This window comes from Scyliorhinus torazame, chromosome 13 (assembly GCF_047496885.1).
Source record: "Scyliorhinus torazame isolate Kashiwa2021f chromosome 13, sScyTor2.1, whole genome shotgun sequence".
NCBI classification, from domain to species: Eukaryota; Metazoa; Chordata; class Chondrichthyes; order Carcharhiniformes; family Scyliorhinidae; genus Scyliorhinus; species Scyliorhinus torazame.
Window position 1 is genome coordinate 57466396 of NC_092719.1, and position 27562 is coordinate 57493957.

A 27562-nucleotide genomic window follows, 5' to 3' on the forward strand; every position below is an offset into this window, starting at 1 on the left:
TATTCAGCTAACTGACACTGAACATACAGCACATTTTCATCCAAAGGAACCACTTTTGGGGGGGGGGGGGGGGGGACTTTATAATTTACACCATTGATTGCACATATTAGATGGATCATACACAGACATCGGAGGTCTTTTGGCACAGTAGAGTGGTGAATCTGTGGAATTCACTACCACAAAAAGTAGTTGAGGCGAATACATTGTGTAATTTCAAGAAGGAATTAGATATAGCACTTGGGGCTAAAGGGATAAGGGTACTGAGCTTGATAATTAGCCATGATCATAATGAATGACGGAGCAGGCTCGAAAGGCCAATGGCCTCCTCCTGCTTATATTTTCTATGTCTGTTTCTATGTACTGTTATCCATAGTTCCAGATGACAACATAAGTATAAAAGTGCATACTGCCACAGCAACTCCGTGTGAACAGCGTGAACTGCAATGTCATCGCCTAACCAGAATGATAACAAGCAATAGTGAAAACACAACAATAAAGAGTTAAAAATTGTTTTCAAGAATTGATTTAACTCTAATTATCGGCTGGACAGTTGGTTCGTGAGGCGAGGCCAGCAGCACGGGTTCAATTCCCGTACCGGCTGAGGTTAATTCTCAACTTTGCCCCTCACCTGAGGTAGTGCTCCTCATGTTCAATCACCACCAGTCAGCTCTCCCCCTCAAAAAGGGAAAGCAGTTTATGGTCATCTGGAACTACGGTGACATGACTTTAACTATCAAGTCCAGAAAATAGGTCATTTCTTTCTATCTTAAGTGAGATTATCAACTTCTGAAAATATTCTATCACATAGCTTGCCTTGTCTGTTTTATTCAGGCCAATATCATTGATAGTGAAATAACATAAAATCTATGGAAAGAGTGAATAAGATGCATATCTGTTCAATGAGGTTAGGCGATATACAAGTAACATCACATTGTAATTTGGTGCTCAATGATATTGAGTGAGAAGACCTGGCTTAACTTGAGAAGTATTTCAGGTTGAATAGCCCTGAACAGCTGGTAACAATGGCTTGAGAGTACTTCACTGAACCTTGTTGTCTCTCAATTATGGGGCTTAAACAAGGGAATAAGTACCTTCTCCTTAGCTCCTTCCAACTATATCACCCCTTGATGCCACCACTAAGCACTTTTCTCTGGCCTGCAGGCTGATTTGCCAGAGCTAGATTCACCATGACCACAGATTGGACAAGGGGAGGGCATCAAAATATCAGGGGGTGTACTTCTGAGCTCCATGGCCATTGTAACTGCGTGTATGTTTGTGTGGGTGGATTAAGGTTGTGGTTACCCAAAGATGCATGCAAGATTTGTATGGCAATTGCCTGGGAAGTGCAAGCTTTCCTTGGGCAAATGCCCTTCAGTGGGAACCATCCAAAATGGGATTTAAATCACAAATTCCAAATGGTTCTGGCTATGTAACATCAATAGTTACCCAGGAAAAGTTAGAATAGTTAAAACTACTTCGGACTTGGGTAACTATTGTACAGATATACACCTACCTTCCCATGAGGACTACCCCCACAACTCAAGAAGACCTACCCACCCCTTTTCACAGGACTCTACACCTCTTTCGCTGACACAACGCAACCAAACACCCCCCCCCCCCCCCCCCCCGCCACCCTGAGGCCGACCCACTTATCTTCTCCCTGGCCTGTTAACGGCCTTTAAACTTGACTAGACCTTTAACTAACCTGGTTGATGGCAGCAAGTGCCATAAAAAGGGGGCATGGCCTCCTTACATTTGACTGGGCTGACCTCAATGCTAGGCCCCAGGGACTGAGTAGGAAGGTCAGGCGAGATAGGAACAAAAAAAATTTCAAGTAAGGAAGTACGAGTGCAGTGGGAGTGACTCGAATTGTCACTCCACGGATATTCAGCCCAATATTTTGAAACGGCACTAAAAGCTCTTAACTGCCTCTCTGACAAATTATTCCTTTTTTTAAAAAAAAATTCCAAATGAGGGGCAATTTAGCATGGCCAATCCACCTATCCTGCACATCTTTGGGTTGTGGGGTGAGACTCACACACCATTAAATTATTCCTGAATTTGCTACTTATTACGTGATTTAGAGGTGTAAATAATCACACCCTCAAAACTGAATTGTGCATAATAGCAGGAGAAAAAGCATCATCAGAAATTTTTAACATTTCCATCAGGAGAGATCCTATGTTGAAACACCTATTTCAGAAAATGATAAATCAGCTATCCCAACAAATTCTAGAATTTTCTGCCTTATTTCCCCTGAAAGTGCGCATATACGCCTGTATGTCATTGCTTGCCTTGCTACATGGTGACCATCCTTGATCAATATTCCTTACATGGGTGACCGCCGGAGTCTGCTCCATTATGTGCTCCTCCAAAAGAAATAGCCATACAGGTGTTCAAACTTACTGTTTCCACATCATCATTACTTCTCAATTTACTAAATAGTTTTGACATTTCATTTTTTGATAGGAAAGAAAATTATATTTTTATTATGTTACATCTTAAAGAAGTGTCGATAAGGAAAGTTCAAACAGGAAGAGCAATCCTCCTTCTGGAAGCGAGGTGTCTTATTTAAAAAAAATTTAGAGTACCCAATTAATTTTTTTCCAATTAAGGGGCAATTTAGCATGGCCAATCCACCTACTCTGCACATCTTTGGCTTGTGGGGGTGAGACCCTCGCAACACGGGGAGAATGTGCAAACACCACATGGACAGTGACCCAGAGCCGGGATCGAACAAGAGACCTTGACGCCATGAGGGAGCAATGATAACCACTGCGCCACAGTGCTACCCACTGCGCCACAGTGCTACCCAAGTGAATTGTCTTATTAACGACCTTAGATAATCACAGCTGAACAAATACCAAGATACTCTACTGCCATCACAGATCACAACTTATTTATTTTTGGATATGATGTGGTGGCCATTTGGCCCAACTCTTACCCCACAGTGCACCATTGTTTCCCGTGCCATGTAACATAAAATTCAATCAAACACAACAATAAAGAAAACAGTTAAGGGCAGTGTGAGGGGGAAAGAAATAGAAGGATATGTTGGTGGGGTTAGATGAAGACGTCAAAGGGATACTCTTACAGAGCTTAAAGATCGGCACAAATATGAAGAGGTAAATGATCTGTTTTTTGTATTGCAGTATTTGTAACAAGGCTTTAATTAGTCACCTTTTTTGTATTGCAGTATTTGTAACAAGGCTGTTAATTAGTCACCTTAACTTCCAAAAGTGGGAAGAAACTATGAATGTTGTATAGTCAGTTTCAGATTTATAAATAAAGATTGTTAGTTATTAGGAACAGTTCCAAAAGGTTGGGGAAAAGTTGCTGTGAACGAGTTATAAATTTATCACAATCTAACATTTTTTTTTTGCTAGAGTTCATGTTTGAATTCGGATATTGGACCCGGTGGTGGGGGTTGGGAGACTCAAGCAAGAGCTGCCAGAACATTGTGATTAATGTCAAAGTGACAAAAAGTGCGCAAGTACAAGAGGACAAGAGGACCAAATGCGGCAGAAGACGCCAACTATTTTCAAATTCTCAGTACTTTAGCAAATCCCTTGAAAATTGTAAATAACCCCTCATGGAAACGGATTATTAATTACATTTACATGTATCTGCCACGTTACCTACCGCTTCTTTTCTACATGCAATGAACATGCAAGTTTGTTTTATCTCTACAAATTAGATGGATGTATTACCGTATAACAAGCCAGTAGTAAACCTACTGTACAGATAAATGATGCAACTATTCATTTGGCTCACACATCTCCAATGGCAGTTTGTTAAAAAGACATAGTTTTAGGTTCCAAGAGACAAATCCACTTTCAGAAACAGATGTGAAGCCTACTCCAGTCATGGCCTCATTGACAACCAATTTCAGTGAACAAAAGAAAGCAAGCATGCCAAAAGTGAAATGGAAATCAGTTCACGGATATGAATTATTGATTTAAATACAGATCCTATGCAGGGATTATTGGCAACTTTCTGGCTGATCATTTACAATATCTGTCATTGTTTATTTCCTGGATTAATAATTTAACGTAAAAATATTGTAGTGCATTAAAAAGGGTTAACAATAGGATGCTGCACATTATCAACTGGCTAATCTATTATTTCATAAACTGAAGTGCAAGTTTAATTAGAGCCTGAATATCTTCAGGTCCTGGTGCAGAATATAGGTTTGTAATAATAATAATAATCTTTATTCTTGTGGCGCCTGTTCAGGTACACGGAGTGAGAATTCAGAATGTCCAATTTACCCAACAGCATGCCTTTCAGGACTTGTGGGAGGAAACCGGAGGGAGCACCTGGAGGAAACCCATGCAGACACGGGGAGAACATAGACTCCGCACAGACAGTGACCCAAGCCGGGAATCGAACCTGGGACCCTTTGCGCTAACCACTGCACTACCGTGCCGATGGAGCATCAACAGCTTTATTACGCCAGTTGGGCAGAACAGTCCATTTCTGTGCTGTGCGTTTTATGTAATTCCTTAATCGAGTTGTTAAGAATAAGTGGGAAGGGGCAGCATGGTGGCGCAGTAGTTAGCACTGCTGCATCGCGGCACCTAGGTCCCAGGTTCGAGCCCGGCTCGGAGTCACTGTCCGTGTGGAGCTTGCACATTCTCCGGCGCCGTTCGGTTTTTTTGCGTGGCCGCTCGGCCCATCCCGGGCCGAGAATCACTGTGGGGGGCGGGGGCCTTGTAGAGCGGCCCCCGACTGACGCCGATTCTCCAAGCGGAGAATCAGTAGACTGGCATTGGGGCGCTATTCGCGCTGGTCCCGAAGAATCTCCGGCCCAGCCCTGGGGTGAGAGAATCCCGCCCCGTGTTTGGCTACTTGCGTGCTACCAAAAATCATCCACCAGAATTCCCATACATCCCATCCCGAGCAACCCCAAAATAATACGCAATTGAAAGATGCAGACGTACAATACCCTGTATGGCACTAATGGAGTGCACAAGATTATCTTCATGAAGGTTTATGGCCTGGGTCACTCCAAGATTTGAGTATGACGTCTGTAAAAATCGACCCAACTGATGAATTTTAAATTTATTCAGTGATTTTGGGGTTTACAAGCTCCACAACACGAAGCAGGTGTCTACCTATATAATGCAAATTGTCTGACTCCAGGAAAAGCAGCAATGCCAAGCAAAGGCAGGAGATGATTCCCACTTGACACAGCTTCGGCTATGGATTCTTTGGTGCTGTTGATAAACGCATGGTTTTCACCATGACTAAAAGTAATGACAAGTATAAATGTAGATATGATTCTATTTAATTCCTATACCCATCCAGATTGCGATATTTCCAGTGATCAATCAGCACAACATGTTAGATCTAAATAGATGTCAAAGTAATTGACAGTTAAGTTATCCACATTGTTAGACCATCTCAATATTTAGTTTATACTCTCCTGCCATTTGCTACTACTTCTACTGTGCACTCCTCCTAACTGAGGAGGCAGTCTCTTCTGCTACACTATAATTTGACTACTGGGTGCACAAAAGCACACTGGGAGAGCTTGCTGTAAATGTTCTCTCTTCTTCTCTACCCTCCATGTCCTCGCCTATCTAAATGAAATTTGGCACTTCTCCACAATAACTCAGCTAAATGAAGGACTTGCCACTTGGTAAATTTATGTCATCAATATTCTGTTGCAATGTTACCCTGCAAATGTAATGTTAATGAAGAGAATTTGTAGACGGTAGCTGGTCGATAACATTGTCATCTAACACTGGAGTTTCAACCAAATCAGTCTTATATTTGAATTGAATAGTTTGGTTATCTCAAGTTGATTCCTGTTTAGGATAAGCCTTAATTATATACAATGGTTTATATGAAGTGTTGAACTTCAAAAGGTACTTGGGTGCCTTTGTTCTTGAGTCACTGAAATCTAACATGCAGGTACAGCAAGCAATTAAGACGACAACGGGACACGTTGTCCTTTATTACAAGAGGATTTCAGTACAGGAGTAAAGATGTGTTACCGCATTTATATAGGTAAAGGTATGGTAAAGTCGCCATAGTCTCAGATGACCACATGCTGCTTTCCCCTTTTGAGGGGAGAGCTAACTGGTGGTGACTTAACCTGTGAATCACCACACCTCAGGTGAGGGGCAAAGTTGAGAAGGCAGGCTTTCATGAATAACCTCAGCCGGTACACTGCTGGCTTTGATCTGCATCACGAACCAGCTGTCTAGCCAACTGAGTTGAACCAGCCCCATGCGTTTATATAGAGCTTTGGTAAGCCCGTACCTGGAGTATAGCTTGTAGTTTTGGTCTCCTTGCCCAAGGAAAGATATACTTGCCATTGAGGGCAGTAGAGCAGAGCTGCTGATTGGCTGTTGCAAGGGCCTTTTGGCTAAGATCAAGTGTAGTCTCATTTGATCGAGGGAAGCTGAGGATTTTGATTTCGATGTCGATCGTGGATTGGAGAACTCTGAGGGATTGAAGTCGTCAAAAGAGGAAACGTTTGGAGCCCGGCTGCTATTGGTGGATCTACATGCTGGCCTAAACCTCTGGTTTAGGCCCAACGCCGATACAGTTCAGACCCAACGTATGAGCTATGGATGCAGCTGCATCCCGACCACCAGGCTGGGGAGTGCAAAACACTGTCCGAGTCACAGTGAAGAAAGCGGAAGGGGAGTCACCTGTGGACTGGAGATTCTTCGTGAAGCGGGTGCTGCTCGAGTGTTATGGGTTTAAGGCAACAGATATCTTCTGCTTGCAAAAATTCCCCAACAATGGGTATTTTGATGTCACCTTCAAGAGCATCGCAGCGTGCATCAAATTCTTGAACGTCTTCAAGGAAAAAGGTAACCAGAGTCCCCTGTCGATCCTGACTGCGGAGCCTCGGTTTACGCTACCGTCGCAGCAAAACCGGGTTGTAACACTGCACACGTACAACCCCCACGTCCCCGTGTCGGATGTGCTCACGTTCCTCGCCAGGTACGCTGAGCTGAAAAGTGACAGCGTGCAAGTGAAAGACACCTTCGGCATCTGGACAAATGAGCACCAGATCAAGGTGACTCTGAAAACAGACAGCAACGGAACCATCCTGCATTCCCCCTCCAGTTTCGCCATTGGAGGAAATCGTGGCTATCTCTACTACGTGGGACAGCCACGAGTATGCCACACCTGTGGCAAAACGGGGCATGTTGCCGCAAACTGCAGTGTGACCTTCTGCAAATACTGCAGGCAGGAGGGACACATGACTAAGGACTGCAAAGAAGACAAGTGCTGCAACCTGTGTGGGGAGGCCGGCCATCTTTACAGGGCCTGCCCGAAACGCGGGGCGACATATGCACAGATCATCAGCAGCGGAGTTAAAAAGGCAACCAGAGAGGAGGTTCATACACCCTCCACCGAAAAAGACACCATGGCACAGAATGCAGAAAAGCAACAGAAGGGCCCCCAACAAAAAGAGGAGGCCCCAGCACGCCCTGACAACCCAACCCCAGCCTCATCTGATGAGGAACACTCAATGGAAGAGGAAGAGGATGGGACAAAGAATAACGAGCCCTGGGAAACAGTGAACAGGGACAAACGAAAGAGAAAACAAAAAAACAAACTGAAGAACCCCCCGATGGGGAGTGGCAAAAAGCGACATCTTTCAGCCAGCAGACTTAGCGCCGACACCTCCTCCGATGAGGGAAAACAAGACAAGAATCGGCCTCAAATAAAGAGGCAAAGCACCAATGTGGAACGGGAGGCACAGCCCCCCCAGACCACAGACCGGGAAGAAAATAAAACACGCCGAGACAATCAACCTCTGGCTCATGGGAACAGCAATATGACCAATGGCCACCAAACGCCGGACATCGAAAACAAGGTCACAGACCAACCCCCGAAAGTAACAAGCAGCAACAACCCAGGCGAAGACCGGCCTGCAACCCCAACACCTACCGACTGCCACAACGAACGCCAGGGCTACATCACCCCCCCCAATGCATCTGCATCAAGTTCACGGGGCCAGTGCGGACCAGAACAGTTTTCTCAGCCCTGCAACTGTGCTAAAGTTTGCGAGCACCACCAGCATGCTGGGGAACATCCAACAGCTGGAACAGCCAACTGTATAGACTCTGGACTCTTGAGACTGGTAAATCTACCTTTTTACAATGGGTTTAAAAATTGCATCCATAAATGTGCGAAGCATCAAAGATACTTTGCGGTGTGTAGCCACACAACTATTTAGCAAATGTGAAAGCTGACCTACTGTTCCTGCAGGAGTGCGGAATTCCGCACCTCAGCAACTACAGGCGCTGGTCGAGCTGGTGGTCCCACGGGCCATCCATCTGGTCAGGAGGAAACGACTGCCGCTCCTCCGGCCTGGGTATTCTGCTGGGGGGAGGCAACTTCACCATCTCCGACGTTAAGGAGGTGGTGGGTGGGCTCGTCCTCGTAGCAGACGTCAAATACAAAAACACCTCTCTCAGACTTATTAATGTGTACGCCCCGGCCGTAAAAAGTGAGCGGCTGGCAGTCCTTCAGCAACTCCCACTACTGTTGGCCACCTCCAAGCCGGTCATCTTGGGTGGTGACTTCAACTGCATCATCGATGCGGCTGGACGATCCAGCAGAGCCGACAGCAAACTAGACGCTACATCCAGACTCCTGATGGAAACGGTAAAAGACGCCAAGCTGCTCGACGTCTGCAGCAACCCTGCAGACGGAGCGCAGCGTAGATACACATGGTCACGGCCAGACGGGTCCGTCCGCTCCAGGATAGACTTCTTCTTTGTGTCCCGAGCTTTCACGGTCAGGTCCACCGACGTAAGGCCGGTGTTCTTCTCTGACCACTGCCTCCTACTGGCCGACTGCCACCTGCAGGAAGACCAGGGGGTAGGCAGGGGGACATGGAAGCTAAATGCAAAACTGCTGACCCCTGAGAACCTCGAGGAACTCAGGAGGGATTACAAGGGTTGGCGAACCGTGAAACCCCTCTTTGAGGCCCCACATCTCTGGTGGGAAGCAATCAAGGGGAATATCAAGAGGTTTTTCATCCTCAAGGGTGTTCAAAAGGTGAGAGAGAGACGAGCGGTCATGTCCAGGCTCCAGAAAAGTATGCAGAATTTGCTCCAGCTGCAGTCGATGGGGGTGGATGTCAAGGATCTCCAAGAGGTGAAGAGCCAGCAAGCCTCGCTCTACACCTCGGAGGCCTCCAAGGTTATCTTCCGTTCCAGAGTCCGCTCCGTGGAGCAGGACGAAAAGTGCTCACGCTTCTTCTTCCAAAAGGTGCACAGAGAGACCTCTGTGATCAGCAGCCTGAAGGAAGAAGATGGCTCTGTAAAGTCATCGCAGTCTGCCATCCTGAGGTTCAGCCAATCCTTTTATGCTGGACTGTATGACCTGAAGCCAACAGATAGCACTGTTTCCCAGACCTTCCTGTCGACTATCACGGAGGTCATAGGCGACAGCGAGCTGGAAAACCTGGACAAACCACTAACTCTGGATGAGCTGACGAAGGCCACCAAGTCCTTCGAGACGAGTAAAACTCCCGGAAGCGACGGCTTACCGGTTGAGTTGTATTCGGCTCTGTGGGACTGGATGGGCCCAGACCTGCTGGAAGTGTACGAGAGTATGCTTCTGGGAGGCAGCATGTCAGAGTCCATGAGGAAAGGCATCATCACCCTCATCTACAAGCAGAAGGGGGAAAGGGAAGAAATTCGAAATTGGCGACCCTTTTCACTGTTGAACGTGGATTACAAAATTCTAGCCAAGGTCATCGCCAATCGGGTCAGGTCTGCTCTGGAGTCGGTGATCCACCCTGACCAGACCTGTGCTGTACCCGGCAGGAAGATCTCTGATAGCCTCGCGCTACTCAGGGATACGATCGCCTATGTGCAGGACAGGAGGGTGGACACTTGCCTCATCAGTCTTGACCAGGAGAAGGCTTTTGACAGAATATCGCACACCTAAATGATGGATGTGCTCTCCAAAATGGGGTTTGGGGAGGGAATTCGCAAATGGATCAAACTGCTCTACACAAACATCTATAAGCGCAGTCTCAATCAATGGGTGGGAATCAGAAAAGTTCCAAATCAAATCCGGAGTCAGGCAGGGCTGCCCGCTCTCCTCTGCCCTTTTTGTGTGCTGCATAGAATCTTTTGCCGAGTCCATCAGGAAGGATCTGGGTATAAGAGGAGTGTCGATCCCAGGCAGTGTCCCCGGTGTTACGAAGGATGGGCCTGGCCTCATTGCCGCGGAACGCTCCAAGTAGTTGGACCGTACCGTACCACCTGTCCTTCGTGGAAAAGTTTTTGAAGAAAAACACCTTTGACCACAAGGCAATGAAGCAGTGGTCAGCACGTAATGTCCTCGAGGCCCTCAGGGAAAAGGAGACCGTGGAGGACGTTGGATGGTTCCCTGAACAGACTGCCAGAGTCATCTGGCAGAACGCCTCATCACCAGAACTTTCAAACAAGCACCAAGACCTAGCTTGGCTGGTGGTGAGAAGGGCCCTCCCTGTCAGATTCTTCATGCACACCCGAATGGCTCTGCGCCAATGCACGCTGCCCTCGGAGTGGCTGTGGGGGAAATGAGACGGTCACACACCTCCTTGTGGAATGTGCCTTTGCAAAGAAGGTCTGGAGAGAGATGCAGTGGTATTTGTCAAGGTTTATCCCGAACAGATCTGTGACACAGGACTCTGTGCTCTACGGACTGTTTCCAGGGGGACACACCAAGACAAATATCAACTGCTGCTGGAAGGTCATCAACTTGGTCTGCCCAAAACTTGCTGATCTTCCAGTACAAAGAATTGTCCTCGACCTAGTGTTGCAGACTGGCACATTCCAAGGTTCAGGACTACGTGCTGAGGGACGCACTCAAGCTTGGGGAAGCTGCCGGCAAGGCGCAATGGGGAAAGACCAGTGTGTAAGGTCTTTCCAGCAAATGTACACCGAGGAGCGGGTAACAGTGTAAACCCCCCTCGGTCTGGGCCACCAACACTCCAATGTATAAAACAAACATGACAATGTAAATATTTAAGGAAGAATTGTAATGTAAAGAGTGATGTGTATAATAATATCAAAATTGAATGGAAGAAAGTCAAGGCAATGTCTAGCTCTGACGGAAATGTACAGTCAAGACAATTCGAAATGCTCTGTAATGCTTATGATAAATTTCATGAATAAAGTATATTTTTTTAAATAAAAAAAAAGATATACTTGCCATTGAGAGTGTGCAACAAGGGTTCACCGGACTAATTCCTAGGATAGAGGGGGATAGTCCTATGAGGAAAGATTAAATAGCCTGGCCTTCATTCTCTGGAGTTTTGAAGAATTCCGACAGGGCTCAACAAATTAGATGCAGGAAGGATGTTTCCCTTGCTGGGGGATCTAGAACCATGGGACACAATCTCATAATAAGGGGCAGGCCATTCAGAACTGAGAAAATGAGGAACCTCTTCACTAAGCGGGTGAGGAGTCTTTGGAAATCACTGTCCGAGCGGGCTGTGGAGACTTAGTCGTTGAATGTATTAAAGGCGGAGATTGACAGATTTCTACATATTAAGAACATTAAGAGATATGGGGAAAGTGCAGGAAAACGCTGATAGAGGATCAGCCACTATCTCACTGATTGGCTGAATAAGCTCAAAGGGCTGAATGGCCTATTTCTGCTCCTATTTCTTATGCTCTTATTACATTAGGAAGCTAATTATGAGTCACTTTAGTGGATTTCAAGAATTGTAGTTCCCAATATCTGAAGTAGTAATTTATAATCCTATAACTTTAAGCTATTAACATGATTACCAGTTAATAATTCTGTAGTGCTAAGTCCTATACAGAGAAATGTCCTCACTTGCTCAAATGCTGAAAACAAACATTTTCAAACCGGAGTCTACGAGGTGATCCCAGGGGCTTTCAAGGGTCAGATTTCTATTTGTTCAGGTGCACTCTGAACAGGCAGACTTGAAAATTCTATATTTTATTTATGCTGTCTTAGAGCATTATTTCTCCTCCTCAGGTCCTGAGGTCACTGGTGTAGCAGCTGCAGCTCAGCTCGTAGTACTTTGAACTCTCAACCTTCCGGCAGATTAAGTCCCCTCCGGACTGATGCTCCAGTGCAGTGCTGAGTGAGTGCTGCACAGTCAGAGGAGCCATTGTTTGGATGAGATGCTAAGCCGGTGGCCCTTGCTGTCCCTCAGATGGACTAAAAGAAAATCTTATTTTGAGGACTGCAGAGAGTTATTCCAGGTGTTCTGGGCAATATTTATTCCTCATTCAACATCAGAAAAAAACAAATTATCTGCTTCATCACTTTGCTATTTGAGAGTTTGCTTCATGCAAAATAGCCTGCTGCTTTTCTGTCAATACAACACTTTGAAAGTATTTCATTGGCTGAAATGTGTTTTGGGATATCTTTTTTAAAAAACATTTTAGAGTACCCAATTCATTTTTTCCAATTAAGGGGCAATTTAGCGTGGCCAATCCACCTACTCTGCAATTCTTTTGGGTTGTGGGGGCTAAACCCACACAAACATGGGGAGAATGTGCAAACTCCACATGGACAGTGACCCAGAGCCGGGATCGAACCTGGAACCTCGGCGCCGTGAGGCAGCTGTGCTAACTATTGCGCCAGCGTGCTGCCCTGCTTTGGGATATCTGACAGCTGTGAAGAGCACTGTAAAAATTCAAGATTTGTTTTGAAGCAAAAAACATTCCACCAACTCAGCAGCACAGTAGCATTGTGGATAGCACAAGTGCTTCACAGTTCCAGGGTCCCAGGTTCGATTCCGGCTTGGGTCACTGTCTGTGCGGAGTCTGCACATCCTCCCCGTGTGTGCGTGGGTTTCCTCCGGGTGCTCCGGTTTCCTCCCACAGTCCAAAGATGTGCAGGTTAGGTGGACTGGCCATGATAAATTGCCCTTAGTGTCCAAAATTGCCCTTAGTATTGGGTGGGGTTACTGGGTTATGGGGATAGGGTGGAGGTGTTGACCTTGGGTAGGGTGCTCTTTCCAAGAGCCGGTGCAGACTAGATGGGCCGAATGGCCTCCTTCTGCACTGTAAATTCTATGACAATCTATGATAACATCACCTTCTTTTTGGTAGCTACGTTGATTCAATCTCCAAAGCATCTTTTAACTCTAAAAATATCCAGATAACGTTACTAGCAAAATGGTACCAATGCTCATAATGTATATGAAGAGATCCAGTTTAAGTTGCACGCATTTATGTCAATTTTATAATAAAATGTTGAAGTTAAGATATAAATGATATTGCCACTATGTTTTCAATTAAAAGTATTTTGGAACTTCAAAAGCTACTCATCACTTCATTCCTTCTCTTGATCATATCAGATGTGAAAACTTGAAACAAGACCAAAGCAGAGTAAAAACAGTACAGCACAAAGAAACAAAAAGCACTTTGATTTCTTGGAAGATAGAATTTCAAAAAACATACAACCTACCGGATTATTGTGCTGTGGGAAAAATATTGCATGCATCTCAATTTCATAGATGTCATGTGGGTTTTTAAAAAAAATAATAAACTGAGGAAGCCAATTGTCAAGTAAGTTTAGTCCACATTTCAGCATTGGTCTGATGTGTCCACATTTCAGCATTGGTCTGATGTATCCACATTTCAGCATTGGTCTGATGTGTCCACATTTCAGCATTGGTCTGATGTGTCTTTAGGACAATACAGAAATTGTTTTTCGTAATACAACACACCAATAAATCACTAGTATTTCCTGAATCAAGAGGTTTTTCCATGATCTGCAACCATGAGGTAAACTCCAATAATTTGTGCACAACTACTTACTCATACATTCCACATCAGGATTTCCCCAGAAGAACTCTCGACAGTCACTGCAAGTTCGCCCTCCAAATCCAGCCATGCACTGACACTGTCCTGTGAACTGTAATCAAAATACAGATGTTCACATCCTCTCCTATTGACAGTTTTTATGCCAATTTGCAAATAAATAGAGTTGAGCAAACAAATTACAAAATATTCCTTACTATTAAAATGAGAAAACCATATTTTCGCCCTCACTTCTACTGCCATGGTCAAATTTAACAAATGCGTGTCAATTAGTTATGATCACCGTTTTACAATGAATTCTTACCCACTAGACAAGACACTGAAACTTACTTCAGACAGAGCTCCTTGCCCGGGCATAGATTCCATCAAATGTCTCAATCCGGACAGATAGGGTGAAACTATTCCCACTGGCGGGCAGATGGGTAAAGAATCAGAGCACACCCATTCGAAGTGACTGGCAAAAGAACCAGAGGTTACACGAGGGAAAACATATTTCCACACACTTGGGCGATTAGGATCTGGATTGCACAGCCGGAGTGTATGGTGCAGGCAGATTCAATCGAGACTTTCAAAAGGAAATTGGATAAGCACCCAGAGGGAAAACAATTTGTAAGGCAATGAGGAAAGAGGCAGGGCTACGAGGAGAAAGGCAGGGGAAGTTGCTCTTGCAGGAAGTTGGCATGGACACGATGGTCTGAACAACCTCCTTCTGTGCTGTAACCATTTAAGACTCGAGGGGGTCCTTTCGTTCTGAACCTTGACAGTAGGTAATGAAGGGATGAAGGGGAAAGTAAGAAAGAAAGGGAGAGAGGCGAAGGTTGAAATCACAGCAAATGCCAAACCTATCTTGACTCCATGTCCACAGACTCACTTACGATGACCGCCAAAGATGCTGAAACAGGATCCCTGGCAGACTTTCCCCAATATACAACTGCAACAGCTGAGATCATATAACTCAGCCCAAAACTGGGTTGCAATTTCTTGATAATAAACTACAAAATCATTCAGGGGAAATTGCACAAAATGTTTCTGCACAAGATCCTGATCTGACATTTATTTATTCTGAGGACACAAGTGATGCTAACGTGGATGTACTTACTGCTTATCCTTAATTACCTCATTAGTGGGTCTCCTTGCAGCTGAGAATGACTTCTTAGTGACAAGAGAGCATTTGAGAATCAACCAGTGGAGTTGCATGGGAATCACATCGGGTAGGTTACCTTTTCTGAAGTTCATTTTGAAACGGAACCACTTGAGTTTTTATCACAACTGGTCATAAAAGGATCAAGAATGAAGGGGGCACAGATTCAACATTTTCACATGAGTTGTTCGGGTTGTGGAATTTACTGCCTGGAAGTGTGGTGGAGACAGGTACCACCGAGGCATTCAAGACGGCATTGGATGATTTCTTGAATAGAGACAATGGGTAGGGTATGGGGAAATTGCAGGAAATAGGCACAAAGCCTCGATGCTTGTTTGGAGATCCGGTGCAGACACAATAGCCAAATGGCCTCCTTCAGCACCATAACAATTCTGTAATTCAGCAAAATCATGGACAGTTGGACCCCTCCCTCTGAAGTCAAAATCCTATAATTACCACAGGTTACTTGGTGATTAGCCATAATGTTTGTGATTCCCAACTGCTCTTGAGAAGGTGGTGATGAGCTGCCTTCGTGAACCCCTGCAGTGTAGATATATCCACGATGCTGATTCAGGATTTTGATCCAGCGACAGTGAAGTAATGGTGATATTTGTCCAAGTCAGGATGGTGAGAGACTTGGAGGGGAACTTCCATGTATTTGCTGTCACCCCTGTTCTTCTGGATGGTAGCGGGTTTGGAAGGTGCTGTCTAAGGAGCCTCTGTGAGTTCAGTGAGTGGATCTTGTAGATGGTACACATTGCTGCCATTGTGCGTCAGTGGTGGAGGGACTGAATATAGCCATCACATTCTTCATATGGCTAGTCCAGTTTGATTTCTGGTTGATGCTAACATCCAGGATGTTAGCCATGATGTGGAGATGTCGGCGTTGGACTGGGTGAGCACAGTAAGAAGTCTTACAACACCAGGTTAAAGTCCAACAGGTTTATTTCAGACACTAGCTTTCGGAGCACTGCTTCCTCAGATTCACCCAAGGAAGGAGCAGTGCTCTGAAAGCTAGTGTTTGAAACAAACCTGCTGGACTTTAACCTGGTGTTGTAAGGCTTCTTACTGTACCCCAGTTGACAGAGGGAGATTCAACCATGGCAATGTCACTGAATGGCAAGGATCAATGATTAGATTCTGGTTGGTCACTGTCGGACCCAAATGTTATTGTCCACTTGGACAATAAGTCTTTCAGCATTTGTACATGGACTGCGTCCAGTATCTGAGTCACCGCAAATGGAGAACATTGTGCAAACATCAGGCAAAACTTCCCCACTTCTGACCTTGTGATGGGGATGGTTGTTGCTGAAGCAGCTGAAGATGGTTGGGCCTAGGACACTAGTCCACAGAAGTCCATAAGTATCCCTCGCCATTAGAAAGACAATTGATCATACATAATGAAGAGGCATGTTCTATAAGCTGGGCTAAAGTGAGGAGGCAAGGGCTCCAAGAGCTACCACAGCCAGCACAAGGATTGAACCGGTGTCATTCTGCATCATACTCTTGCCATTGAGCCGACTGACACCCACATTACCAGATATCTTAAATTAAATTTCACAACTTTCCACGGGGGGAAATCTGGACTTACTCTAGCTTGCTCGTCTTAAACGATTAAACTAGCTCAGATGTGAATCACTAGACTGGTGGTTAACCCCATTATGTTCCCAACTGTGACATGTTTCATAGAAAACTACATAATTTAGCACTGCCCTGCAGGGCTTCAAGCAACAGGGTCCATAGCGATAACGAGGTCAATGCATCAGAATGAATGGAAAATCACGCTGATCACACAATGGGTGCCGAGGCTTTTGTCAGAGTTCCCATTGAACTTGAGTGCACATTCAAATTTACTGCTACATTCTGATTAAAGGCTAATAGATCATGATGCTACTACATATATTCAGTAAATATACACATAACTGAAATAAAAAATGCTCAGGTTGCTACAAGGGTCAAGTTAATTACTTGTCAAGAACAATGAGTCTGTTTGTCCATTATTTCTTGATAGTAAACACCATGAAACTCCATAAAATCGTTCAAGAATTTAAACCAAATGTTTTTAGATCCACCCAAGTGGCACTTTTTCATGAATTTTCTCACCTGATTACAAGATGCTGTACGTGAGTGGACTTCATTACAATTGCAGAGCTCACAGCCTGCTCCGCTTGCTAGTTTCCAGGTATTAGGCGCACAGTGATCACATGCAAGACCGACCACATTGGGAAGACAAGGGCACTGGCCAGTTGTTTGGTTGCAATGACATTCATCTGCAGAAGAGCACTGGGTCTGTACGGTACCCAGGTAATTGCAGACACACTCTAAAAATAGAACAGAAGAGTTAATATATATATATTTATCTTTCATAAATAATTTCCATACCCGAGCAATGCTGAAATGCTAAATTACTCTCCAGAATAAATTATAGACTGCCAAACAGGACTGAAATGCTTACATTGGCCAGGGTTTTGCAGTCAACAGGGAAACAACGGCACTTGCTGACCTCAAAGAAAGCTGCCCAAAATAAAAATTTTACAGGAAGCAAAATAAACCGCTGGAACTTGTCCATGGAAGTAAGATAGAAAATGAAATCCAAAACAATAATTTGATCATAATTGAGAAATAGGGGACGGGCTTCTCCAATCCCGCGGTAGAGTGGCCACGCCATTGCGTTTTACGACGGCGTGAACAGGCCGCTGGGAGTACCGATTCTGGCCCCTACAGGGGGCCAGCACGGCACTGGAGTGGTTCGTGTCACTCCAGCTGCAGATCCCGGCGCGAACTGTGCGCCGCAGGATCCGTGCATGCGCAGTTGCGCCGGTGTCAATGAGGACATGCGCAGTGGCACCGGTGCCAACGCGCGCATGCGCAGTGGCCTCCTTCAACGCGCCGGCCCGGACGCAACATGGCGTAGGACTATAGGGGCCAGCACGTAAGAAAGGAGGCGCCCAGCCACAGAGGCCAGCCCGCCGATCGGTGGGCCCCGATCGTGGGCCAGGCCACATCGGAGGCCCCCCTTAGGGGTCGGGTCCCCCCTCGGGGTCGGACCCCCTCCCCTTACACGCCGAGGTCCCGCCTACCAGAGCAGGTTAAAATGGCGCCAGCGGGACCCGGCTCTTTTCTTACGGCCTCTCGGCCCATTCGGGCTGGAGAATCGACGGGCTGGCCACGTAGAGCGGCCCGCGACCAGCGCCAATTCTCCGCTCTGCGGAAAATTGCGTGCTGGCGTCGCGCGATTCATGCGGCCCGTCGGCGATTCTCCAACCCGGCGCAGTGTCGAAGAATCCCGCCCAGGACATTTCAAAAATGTAAAATTATTTTTTTCAGGATAGTGAGACTGTTAACAGCAATTATGAAAATGAATGAAAAATGAAAATCGCTTATTGCCACAAGTAGACTTCAAATTAAGTTACTATGAAAAGCCCCTAGTCGCCACATTCCGGCGCCTGTTCGGGGAGGCTGTAACAGGAATTGAACCGTGCTGCTGGCCTGCCTTGATCTGCTTTCAAAGTCAGCGATTTAGCCCTGTGCTAAACAGTGTGCCGCTAGAAACCCAGTGGCACCTCATTAAACAAAGTGTAATTCTTTCGAGGGCTTTCAACAATGAGACTAAGTTTTCATCAGTTCAATTTCTACTTGACTGCAGTCTGGGAGGACTTCAACTGTGCACCCAATGGGCATGCACAGATAACAACGCCTGGATTTTCAGGTCTAACTGTGCAAACAGCAGAAACTGTTGTTAGTTTCAGAGACATAATGATAGCAAAACTACTAAAAAAAAAAAATCATTATTACCATTAGAAAAACCGGGCCAATTATATTCATTATTTGGCTTTATGAAAACTTTCAAAGCAAAGTTAAGAAACATATGATAGAAATAAAGAACGTTAATTTGCCCAAGTGCCTTACCAGGATTTGTGAATGCAATCCAGGCTGACATTCAATACAGTTTAGTGACAGAAACATAGAAAATAGGAGGAGGAGGCCTTTCCCACACAATATCAGACACACTGTTCAGGTGATTGCTAAATTACAGGGTATTCTCCAAACCAACATTCCTCCCTCAACCACCAACAAAATGAACAGACCATCCAACATCTTGCATGCAAACTGGCATGCTTGGTTAATTAAGGAGATTATACTTCAAAAGTAATTCATTTTCTGTGAATATTTTTGTTAATCTGTTTTCAAACTGATGTAATTAAAGGTAAACAACAAAGAACTGTCTATTAGAGCCACATCAAGAGCTATTCTGGGAGAGGAATCTTGGTTAACATCTGGCAGTATGGTCTAGTGTTGTTCCTTTTTTGACATTAGCTTCTATTACACTAAATATGAGACAGTTTCCATGAAACAATTTGTATTTTACATCAGTTCTCATGACAAAAAAAATACATCATAAATACTTCTGTGCCCTCATCATTTTTATAATCCCCTTCAACTCACACATTCGGGGCTCCTACCTCTGGCCTAATATCTTCTTTCCCTCTTCTTTTCCACATTAATCACACAGCCTTCTAAAAATAAGAAACTTTATCAGTGTCACACTGTAATGAAGTTACTGGGAAAATCCCCCAGTCGCCACACTACGGCACCTGTTCAGGTACACTGAGGGAGAATTCAAAATGTCCAATTCACTGAATAACAAGAACGTCTTTCAGGATCTGTGGGAGGAAACCGGAGCACAGTGGCGCCGTGGTCAGCACTGCTGCCTCACGGCACCGAGGACCCGGGCTCGATCCCGGCCCTGGGTCGCTACCCATTGGAGTTTGCACATTCTCCCTGTGTCTGCATGGGTCTCTCCCCCACAATCCAAAGATATGCAGGGTAGGTAGATTGGCCATGCTAAATTGCCCCAAATTGGAAAGAGAAAAATTGGGTACTTTAAATTTATTTTTAAAAAATGAGTATGGCCATTTTGTCCACCCTTCAAAGACCATCACATAACCCTTATTGACCAATGGACTGCTATAATCTTTCCCACTCCGATACAGAACTTCCATTAACTTGTGGTCAAAGTCCCTGTTCCTTCTTTCCATTTATGCACAGCAGCCTGGGATAGTTCAGCACATTAAGGAACCTATTAAATGCAAACTGACGAGGCTGCAAGGCACACTCAAAACATTCCAAGATTCATTATCCCACATTACAATGTCACATGCAATGCCATTCAATGCACATTAAGAAATTTGCAATATGGAACTTAGACTGGCTCACATTTATACCCCACTGTTTGAAGGCAAACCAGAAAACAAATGTAGCAAGGAACACTGGTTTCCACCAGCACCAGATATCGTAATGTTGGATAATACATCTTGGAATGTTCTGAATGCGCCTTGAAGCCTCATCACTTTGCATTTAATAGGTTCCTTAATGTGCTGAACTATCCCAGGCTGCTGTGCATAAATGGGAAGAAGGAACAGGGACTTTGGTCAGAAGTTAAAGGAAGTTCTGTATCGAAGTGGGAAAGACTTTAGCAGTCCATTGGACACCGGATTTCAGTTCAAAACACAAGTCATTCAGATTCTTGATATAATGCAACTCAACTACCAGGAAAGTTGTTGACTTAACAGCTGAAATGGAGGTGGCATTTAGAGTTTCTGCTGGAGAATTAGAACTCTAGCAGATATTCAAGTACAGCTTACTTGAAGCAAAGAAATGACCTGTTATAAATACTTTTCACAAATATGCCTCCTGGCCTGCATTTGACAAGTTAAATCATTTCAAACAAGAACAAATGAACGGGTGGTTACACGCCAGAGGTGGCCAAGAATCCTTTGTTAATTACTTTGCCATTCTGTTCTGATGTTAAAATCATCAAGAGTGTTTATGTAAACAAAGCTTTTATTTCCCTCAGGCTTGTGAAACCATGGGGAACAAACATGTTGACTTGATGATAAAGCGCAATGAGTGCTTGCAAATTTGACCTCAGGCAGAAAAAGAAAAGACCGTGGAAGCTATCCATTGTCTTCATTCCATTTGGGAATCCAATTGAATTTATCCAGGATAATTAAGATAAAGCCATCAAAGAAAAACAACAAGAGGATTAAAAAGATAACACCACTGGAATTTACAGATACCAACACCTGGCCATATCGCTCTTCAGAACATTTTCAGATCATGCATTTATAAAATTGAAAAAAGGTATAGTTTCATTCTTGTTTAATTATGTTGTTTAAAAAGACTGCGGTTGGGTCTCAATTGCTGTTGATCAAAAGAGGAAGGGAGATTGCCTGACCTAGGTTTAACAAGGTTATCACAATGCCAAAATTGGGTGTAGTCTTGCTTTGCATTCGGGAATAGAGTCATGGACGGCAAAAGTAACTGGCTACCACCAGCAATACTTGGTTTTGGGTCCACCATTTAGGTTCTGGCTGCAATAAGGTAGGAACTCTTAGTTTCTTATTACAGCAATGTGATTTCCAGATGCTGTGTTAAAAATATATATATATATATATATATATATATATACACACAAATCACTAAATTATCATTTTGGCCATGGCCTTTGCCAAAGCAACAAACCTGATCCGGGACATACTGGAAACATTTTATCAACTGTACATAGGGCGGGGGCCAGCGAATCATATGCACATGTTTTGGGGTTGTGAAAAGTTGGGAAGATTCTGGGCGGGTGTGTTCGCGGTCTTAGCCAGGACAGTGGAGGAGGAGGTGGACCCGGACCCTTTGGTGGCGATATTTGGGGTTTCAGAGAAGCTGGGGCTCATGGAGAGGAGGAAGGCCGATGTCATGGCCTTCGCTTCTCTGATTGCACGGTGACAAATTTTGCTGGAGTGGTGGTCGGCATTGCCACCGGGGGTAGCAGCATGGCTGGGTGACCTGTACGACTCCCTGCGGTTAGAGAAGATAAAGTATGAGTTAAGGGGCTCAGCAGGGGAGTTTGAGAAAAGGTGGGGGATGTTTGTGACCGTGTTTGAGGAGCTCTTCGTCGTTGGGGGGGGGGGGGGGGGGGGGGGGGGGGGGGGGGGGGGGGGGGGGGGGGGGGGGGGGGAAGAGATCTTGCACTCTCACTACTGCCCCAGTGGTCGCTGAATCCTCCTACAGTATAAACAAGGAAGATTTAATAAATGCAATTGGCACTTTTCACAGGTCCATAATATAGACATAATATCAGGACAAAAAATACAAGGGGCCAAGAGGAATGACGAGAGAGCACACACACCACACAAAGCCCACAACAACATATTGGGATCCCAGTCGCAAGATTGCGAAACAAAATATGCATTTCCCGATTCCTAATTTCAGGTGTCTTACTTTTGCAATTCTGTTGCAGTGCATTGCCATAATAGCCAAGCTGGCAGAGGTTGCAGCTTTCACCCTCAGTATGATATAGACATTTTAGACACTCTCCGGTTTGCTTGTCACATGATTCTGCGTCAGTCATATCAATGTTGTTGCTGCAATGGCACTCCTGACAGTGCCCTCTTGTTTCATTGGGGTTACCGTAAAACCCAGATGCACATTCATCACACCTTGCACCTAGCAGAAATAAAGCATTAAGAACTATTTTAAACAAAACATCTTCCAAGTAATGACAGTTGATACGATTCACAGGGTATATAGAAATTACAGCATGAAAACAGATTGGTCAGTGCTGATGTCAAACCTCCACATTAGTGGTATTTCTAACTTCATGTGTCCTATTCCCATATCTCTTTATCCCCATTCTTCCAACTACCCATTTAACCGTTGAAATGTTTCTGCTTCAATCGCAACCCTGATCATGCAGTCCACAGCACTGCATACTTCTGGGTCTGAAAAAAAATCCTGCTCTCTACTTTCAACAATTTACATTTTAGTTTGTATATATGTCCCCTTAAGAGAAACATTGGTACACGTATTCCACGCTGGCATCATTTCCTGCCATAGAGAAATTAAGAGATATAATTACTTTACTGAAGTTATTCAAATCAATACTATCAAAACCATTTTTAAGTACATACGTGCCAAGGGTGCTTGTGCATCTTAAAAGTTTGAAAGCCGATTTAGCAATGCTGGAGGAGACTCACTTGAGGGTGAAGGATCAGGTAAGACTTAAAAAGGGCTGAGTTAGTCAGGTGTTTCACTCTGGATTTGACGGAAGGGCTCGAGGGGTAGCGGTAATGGTCAGCAAAAAGAGTACGGTTCCAGTTGGAGAATGTGGTTGCAGATCGGGGGAGGGGGTAGATATGTGATCGTGACAGAGGTGTGGAGGGGAGGTAAGTGGCGCTGGTAAGTGTATACGATCCCAGTTGGGACGATGTGGAATTCGCAAAGAGGGTGTTTGGGGCCATCCCCAAGAAAAGAAAAAGAGAAAAGAACAGAACAGAAACATATCAATCAAACATAATACAGAACTTATACAATGGGTTTCTCCCGCACATATTAACCCTCCCATATGCTTTTTTTTGTACAAGTACCCCTAGGAAACCCCCCCCCTCCCTCCCTGGGTTGCTGCTGCTGCTGACCGACCTCATTCTAACGCTCCGCGAGATAGTCTAGGAACGGTTGCCACCGCCTGAAGAACCCCTGCGCAGACCCTCTCAAGGCAAACTTTATCCTCTCCAGCTTAAGGAACCCTGCCATGTCATTTATCCAGGCTTCCACACTGGGGGGCTTCACGTCCTTCCATATGAGCAAGATCCTCCGCCGGGCTACCAGGGACGCAAAGGCCAGAATACCGGCCTCTTTCGCCTCCTGCACTCCCGGTTCATCCGCCACCCCAAATAATGCCAGCCCCTAACTTGGCTTGACCTGGACTTTCACCACCTTGGACATAGTCTTCGCGAAACCCCTCCAGAACCCATCCAGTGCCGGGCACGACCAGAACATGTGGGCGTGATTCGCTGGGCTTCCCGAGCACCTCCCGCATCTGTCCTCCATCCCAAAGAACCTACTCAGCCTCGTCCCTGTCATATGCGCTCTCTGAATAACCTTAAACTGTATCAGGCTGAGCCTGGCACATGAGGAAGAGGAATTAACCCTACTCAGGGCATCAGCCCACAGACCCTCTTCAATCTCCTCCCCCAACTCCTCCTCCCACTTGCCCTTCAGCTCCTCTACCGAAGCCTCCTCCTCTTCTTTCATCTCCTGATATATCGCCAAAACCTTGCCTTCTCCGACCCATACACCTGAAATCACCCTGTCCTGAATCCCCCGTGCCGGGTGCAGCGGGAATTCCCTCACCTGCCGCCTCAAACACCCTCACTATTTACCTGAACGCATTTCCCGGGGGTAACCCAAACTTCTCCTCCAGCGCCCCTAGGCTCGCAAACGTCCCGTCTGTAAACAGGGCCCCCATCCTTCTGATCCCAGCCCGATGCCAGCTCAGAAACCCCCCGTCCATCTTTCCCGGGACGAACCGATGGTTCTCCCGGATCGGGGACCACACAGAGGATCCCATCTCACCCCTATGTTGTCTCCACTGTCCCCAGATCTTTAGCGTTGCCGCCACCACCGGACTCGTGGTGTACCTTGTCGGCGAGAGTGGCAGCGGTGCAGTCACCAGCGCCCTCAGGCTCGTTCCTTTGCAGGACACCATCTCCAACCTCTTCCATTCCGCCCCCTCTCCCTCTATTACCCACTTACGGATCATCGCCACGTTGGCTGCCCAATAATAGCCACCCAGATTCGGCAACGCCAGCCCTCCTCTGTCCCTACTACGCTCCAGAAACCCCCTCCTTACCCTCAGGGTCTTGTTTGCCCACACAAAACCCATGACGCTCCTACCTACCCGCTTTAAAAAGTCCTTGGTAATCATAATAGGAAGGCACTGGAACACAAAAAGAAACCTTGGGAGGACCATCATTTTAATTGACTGTACCCTGCCCACTAGCGAGAGTGGCAACACATCCCATCTTTTGAAGTCCTCCTCCATCTGCTCCACCAGCCGCGTCAAATTAAGTTTGTGCAGGGCCCCCCAGCTCCTAGCTACCTGGATCCCCAAGTACCGAAAGCTCCTTTCCGCCCTCCTCAGCGGTAGGTCGTCTATCCCTCTTCCCTGGTCCCCTGGATGCACCACAAAGAGCTCACTTTTCCCTACATTGAGCTTATAGCCCGAGAAGTCCTCAAACTCCCTTAGGATCCGCATGACCTCCACCATCCCCTCCACTGGATCTGCCACATACAGCAACAAGGTCGTCTGCATACAGCGACACCCGATGCTCCTCTCCCCCTCGAACCACCCCCCTCCATTTCCTGGACTCCCTTAATGCCATGGCCAAAGGCTCAATTGCTAATGCAAACAAAAGGGGGGACAGGGGGCATCGAAAATACTCCGACCTCCGCCGATTCGTAGCCACACTTGCCACCGGGTCTCTATATAGGAGCTTAACCCAACTGATAAACCCCTCCCCAAACCCAAACCTCCGCAACACTTCCCAGAGATACTCCCACTCCACCCGGTCAAAGGCCTTCTCCGCGTCCATAGCTGCCACTATCTCCGCCTCTCCCTCCACCGATGGCATCATAATCACGTTTAGGAGCCTCCGCACATTGGTGTTTAGCTGCCTACCCTTTACAAATCCCGTCTGGTCCTCATGAATCACCACCGGGACACAGTACTCAATTCTCGTAGCCAGCACTTTTGCCAGCAACTTAGCATTCACATTGAGGAGCGAAATCGGCCTATACGACCCACATTGCAGTGGGTCCTTGTCCCGCTTCAGGATCAGAGAAATCAGCACGCCGGACATGTCGGGGGCAGGGTCCCCTTCTCCCTTGCCTCATTGAAAGTCCTCACTAGCAACGGGGCTAACAGGTCCGCATACTTGCTGTAAAACTCAACCAGGAACCCATCTAGCCCCGGGGCCTTCCCCGCCTGCATGCTCCACAGTCCTTTAACCAACTCCTCCAACCCAATTGCCGCCCCAAACCAGCCACCTCCTGCTCCTCCACCTTCGGGAACCTCAGTTGACCTAGAAATCATCGCCTCCCCTCTTCCCCTGCTGGGGGCTGAGATCTGTACAGCTCCTCATAAAAGTCCTTAAATGCCTCATTTACTTTAACCGCACTGTAGTTCCCCTGCTATCCTTGACTCCACCTATCTTCCTCTCTGCCATCCTCTTACGGAGCTGATGTGCCAGCATCCGGCTTGCCTTCTCCCCATACTCGTACGTCGCCCCCTGTGCTTTCCTCCACTATGCCTCTGCCTTCCCTGTGGTCAACAGGTCGAATTCCGTCTGGAGACTTCGCCGCTCCCTAAGTAGTCCCTCCTCGGGGGCCTCTGCGTATCTCCTGTCCACTCTTAAAATCTCCCCCACTAACCTCTCCCTTTCCCTGCCCTCTCTCTTCTCCCTGTGAGCCCTGATGGAGATTAACTCTCCCCTGACCACCGCCTTCAGCGCCTCCCATACTACCCCCACCTGCACCTCCCCGTTGTCGTTGGCCTCCAAATACCTTTCAATGCACCCCTGCACCCTCCCGCACACCTCCTCATCCGCCAGTAATCCCACATCCAGACACCACAGCGGGCGTTGGTCCCTCTCCTCTCCTAACTCCAGCTCCACCCAGTGCGGGGCGTGGTCTGAGATGGCTATGGCTGAGTACTCCGTTCCCTCCACTTTCGGGATCAGCGCCCTACTCAAAACAAAAAAATCTATCCGGGAGTAGGCTCTGTGTACGTGAGAAAAAAAAGAAAATTCCCTGGCCAAGGGCCTAGCAAATCTCCACGGATCTACTCCCCCCCATCTGGTCCATAAACCCCCTAAGCACCTTGGCCGCAGCCGGCCTCTTCCCTGTCTTGGATCTGGAGCGATCTAATGCTGCGGCCAACACAGTGTTGAAATCCCCCCCATTATCAAGCTTCCTGCCTCCAGATCCGGAATCCGCCCCAACATGCGCTTCATAAATCCAGCATCATCCCAGTTCGGGGCGTATAAGTTTACCAATACCACCCACGCCCCCTGCAACCTACCGCTCACCATCATGTATCGACCTCCATTGTCCACGACAATATTCTTGGCCTCAAACGACACCCGCTTCCCCACCAGTATTGCCACCCCTCTGTTCTTTGCATCCAGCCCAGAATGGTATACCTGTCCTACCCATCCCTTTCTTAACCTGACCTGGTCTGCCACCTTCAAATGGTGTCTCCTGAAGCATGACCACATCTGCCATCAGACCCTTTAGGTGCGCGAACACTCGGGCACTCTTAACCGGCCCATTTAGGCCTCTCACAGTCCACGTGATCAGCCGGATTGGGGGGCTTCCCCACCCCCCCTGCCGACTAGCCATCTCCTTTTCTAGGCCAGTCCCGTGCCCGCGCCTCCCCCACTCTCCAGTCCCCCAGACGGGAGACCCCTGCCCCGACCACCTCTTCTGTTTCCAGTTCTCCATCGGCCAATGCAGCAGCAACCCTATTTCCCTCCCCCTCCCCCCGCTAGATCCGTATCTAGCTCTTTTGCTCCCCCCATAACACTCCTGTAAGTCAGCTGACTCCTGCTGACCCCGGCCTCCCCCGCCATCCTGGGGAATCCCCCCTCCTCCCCAGCAATCAGTGTGCGCTCCTCCCCCCCCCCCCCCTCCGTCCTTCTCTAGCGCGGGAAAAAGCCCGCGCTTTCCTGAGACGGCCCCGACCTCTCTGGCGCCGCTCCTGTTGCGGCCTTATCCCAATTCCCCCATCCCCGGGCCTCCCCTCCCT

The 27562-nt window shown here is 46.7% G+C and overlaps 1 protein-coding gene across 1 annotated transcript in view; it reads right to left on the reverse strand.

Moving 5' to 3' along the window:
* The window catches only part of lamb1a (laminin, beta 1a), a 139783-nt gene that overhangs the window by 51710 nt on the left and 60511 nt on the right, over positions 1–27562 (reverse strand). The window contains exons 21-23 of the mRNA XM_072471582.1: positions 22198–22422; positions 17026–17243; positions 13779–13875 (exon numbers count right to left, since the gene is read on the reverse strand). Coding sequence (XP_072327683.1) covers positions 13779–13875; positions 17026–17243; positions 22198–22422 — 540 coding nt within the window. The remainder of the gene's footprint in view (positions 1–13778; positions 13876–17025; positions 17244–22197; positions 22423–27562) is intronic.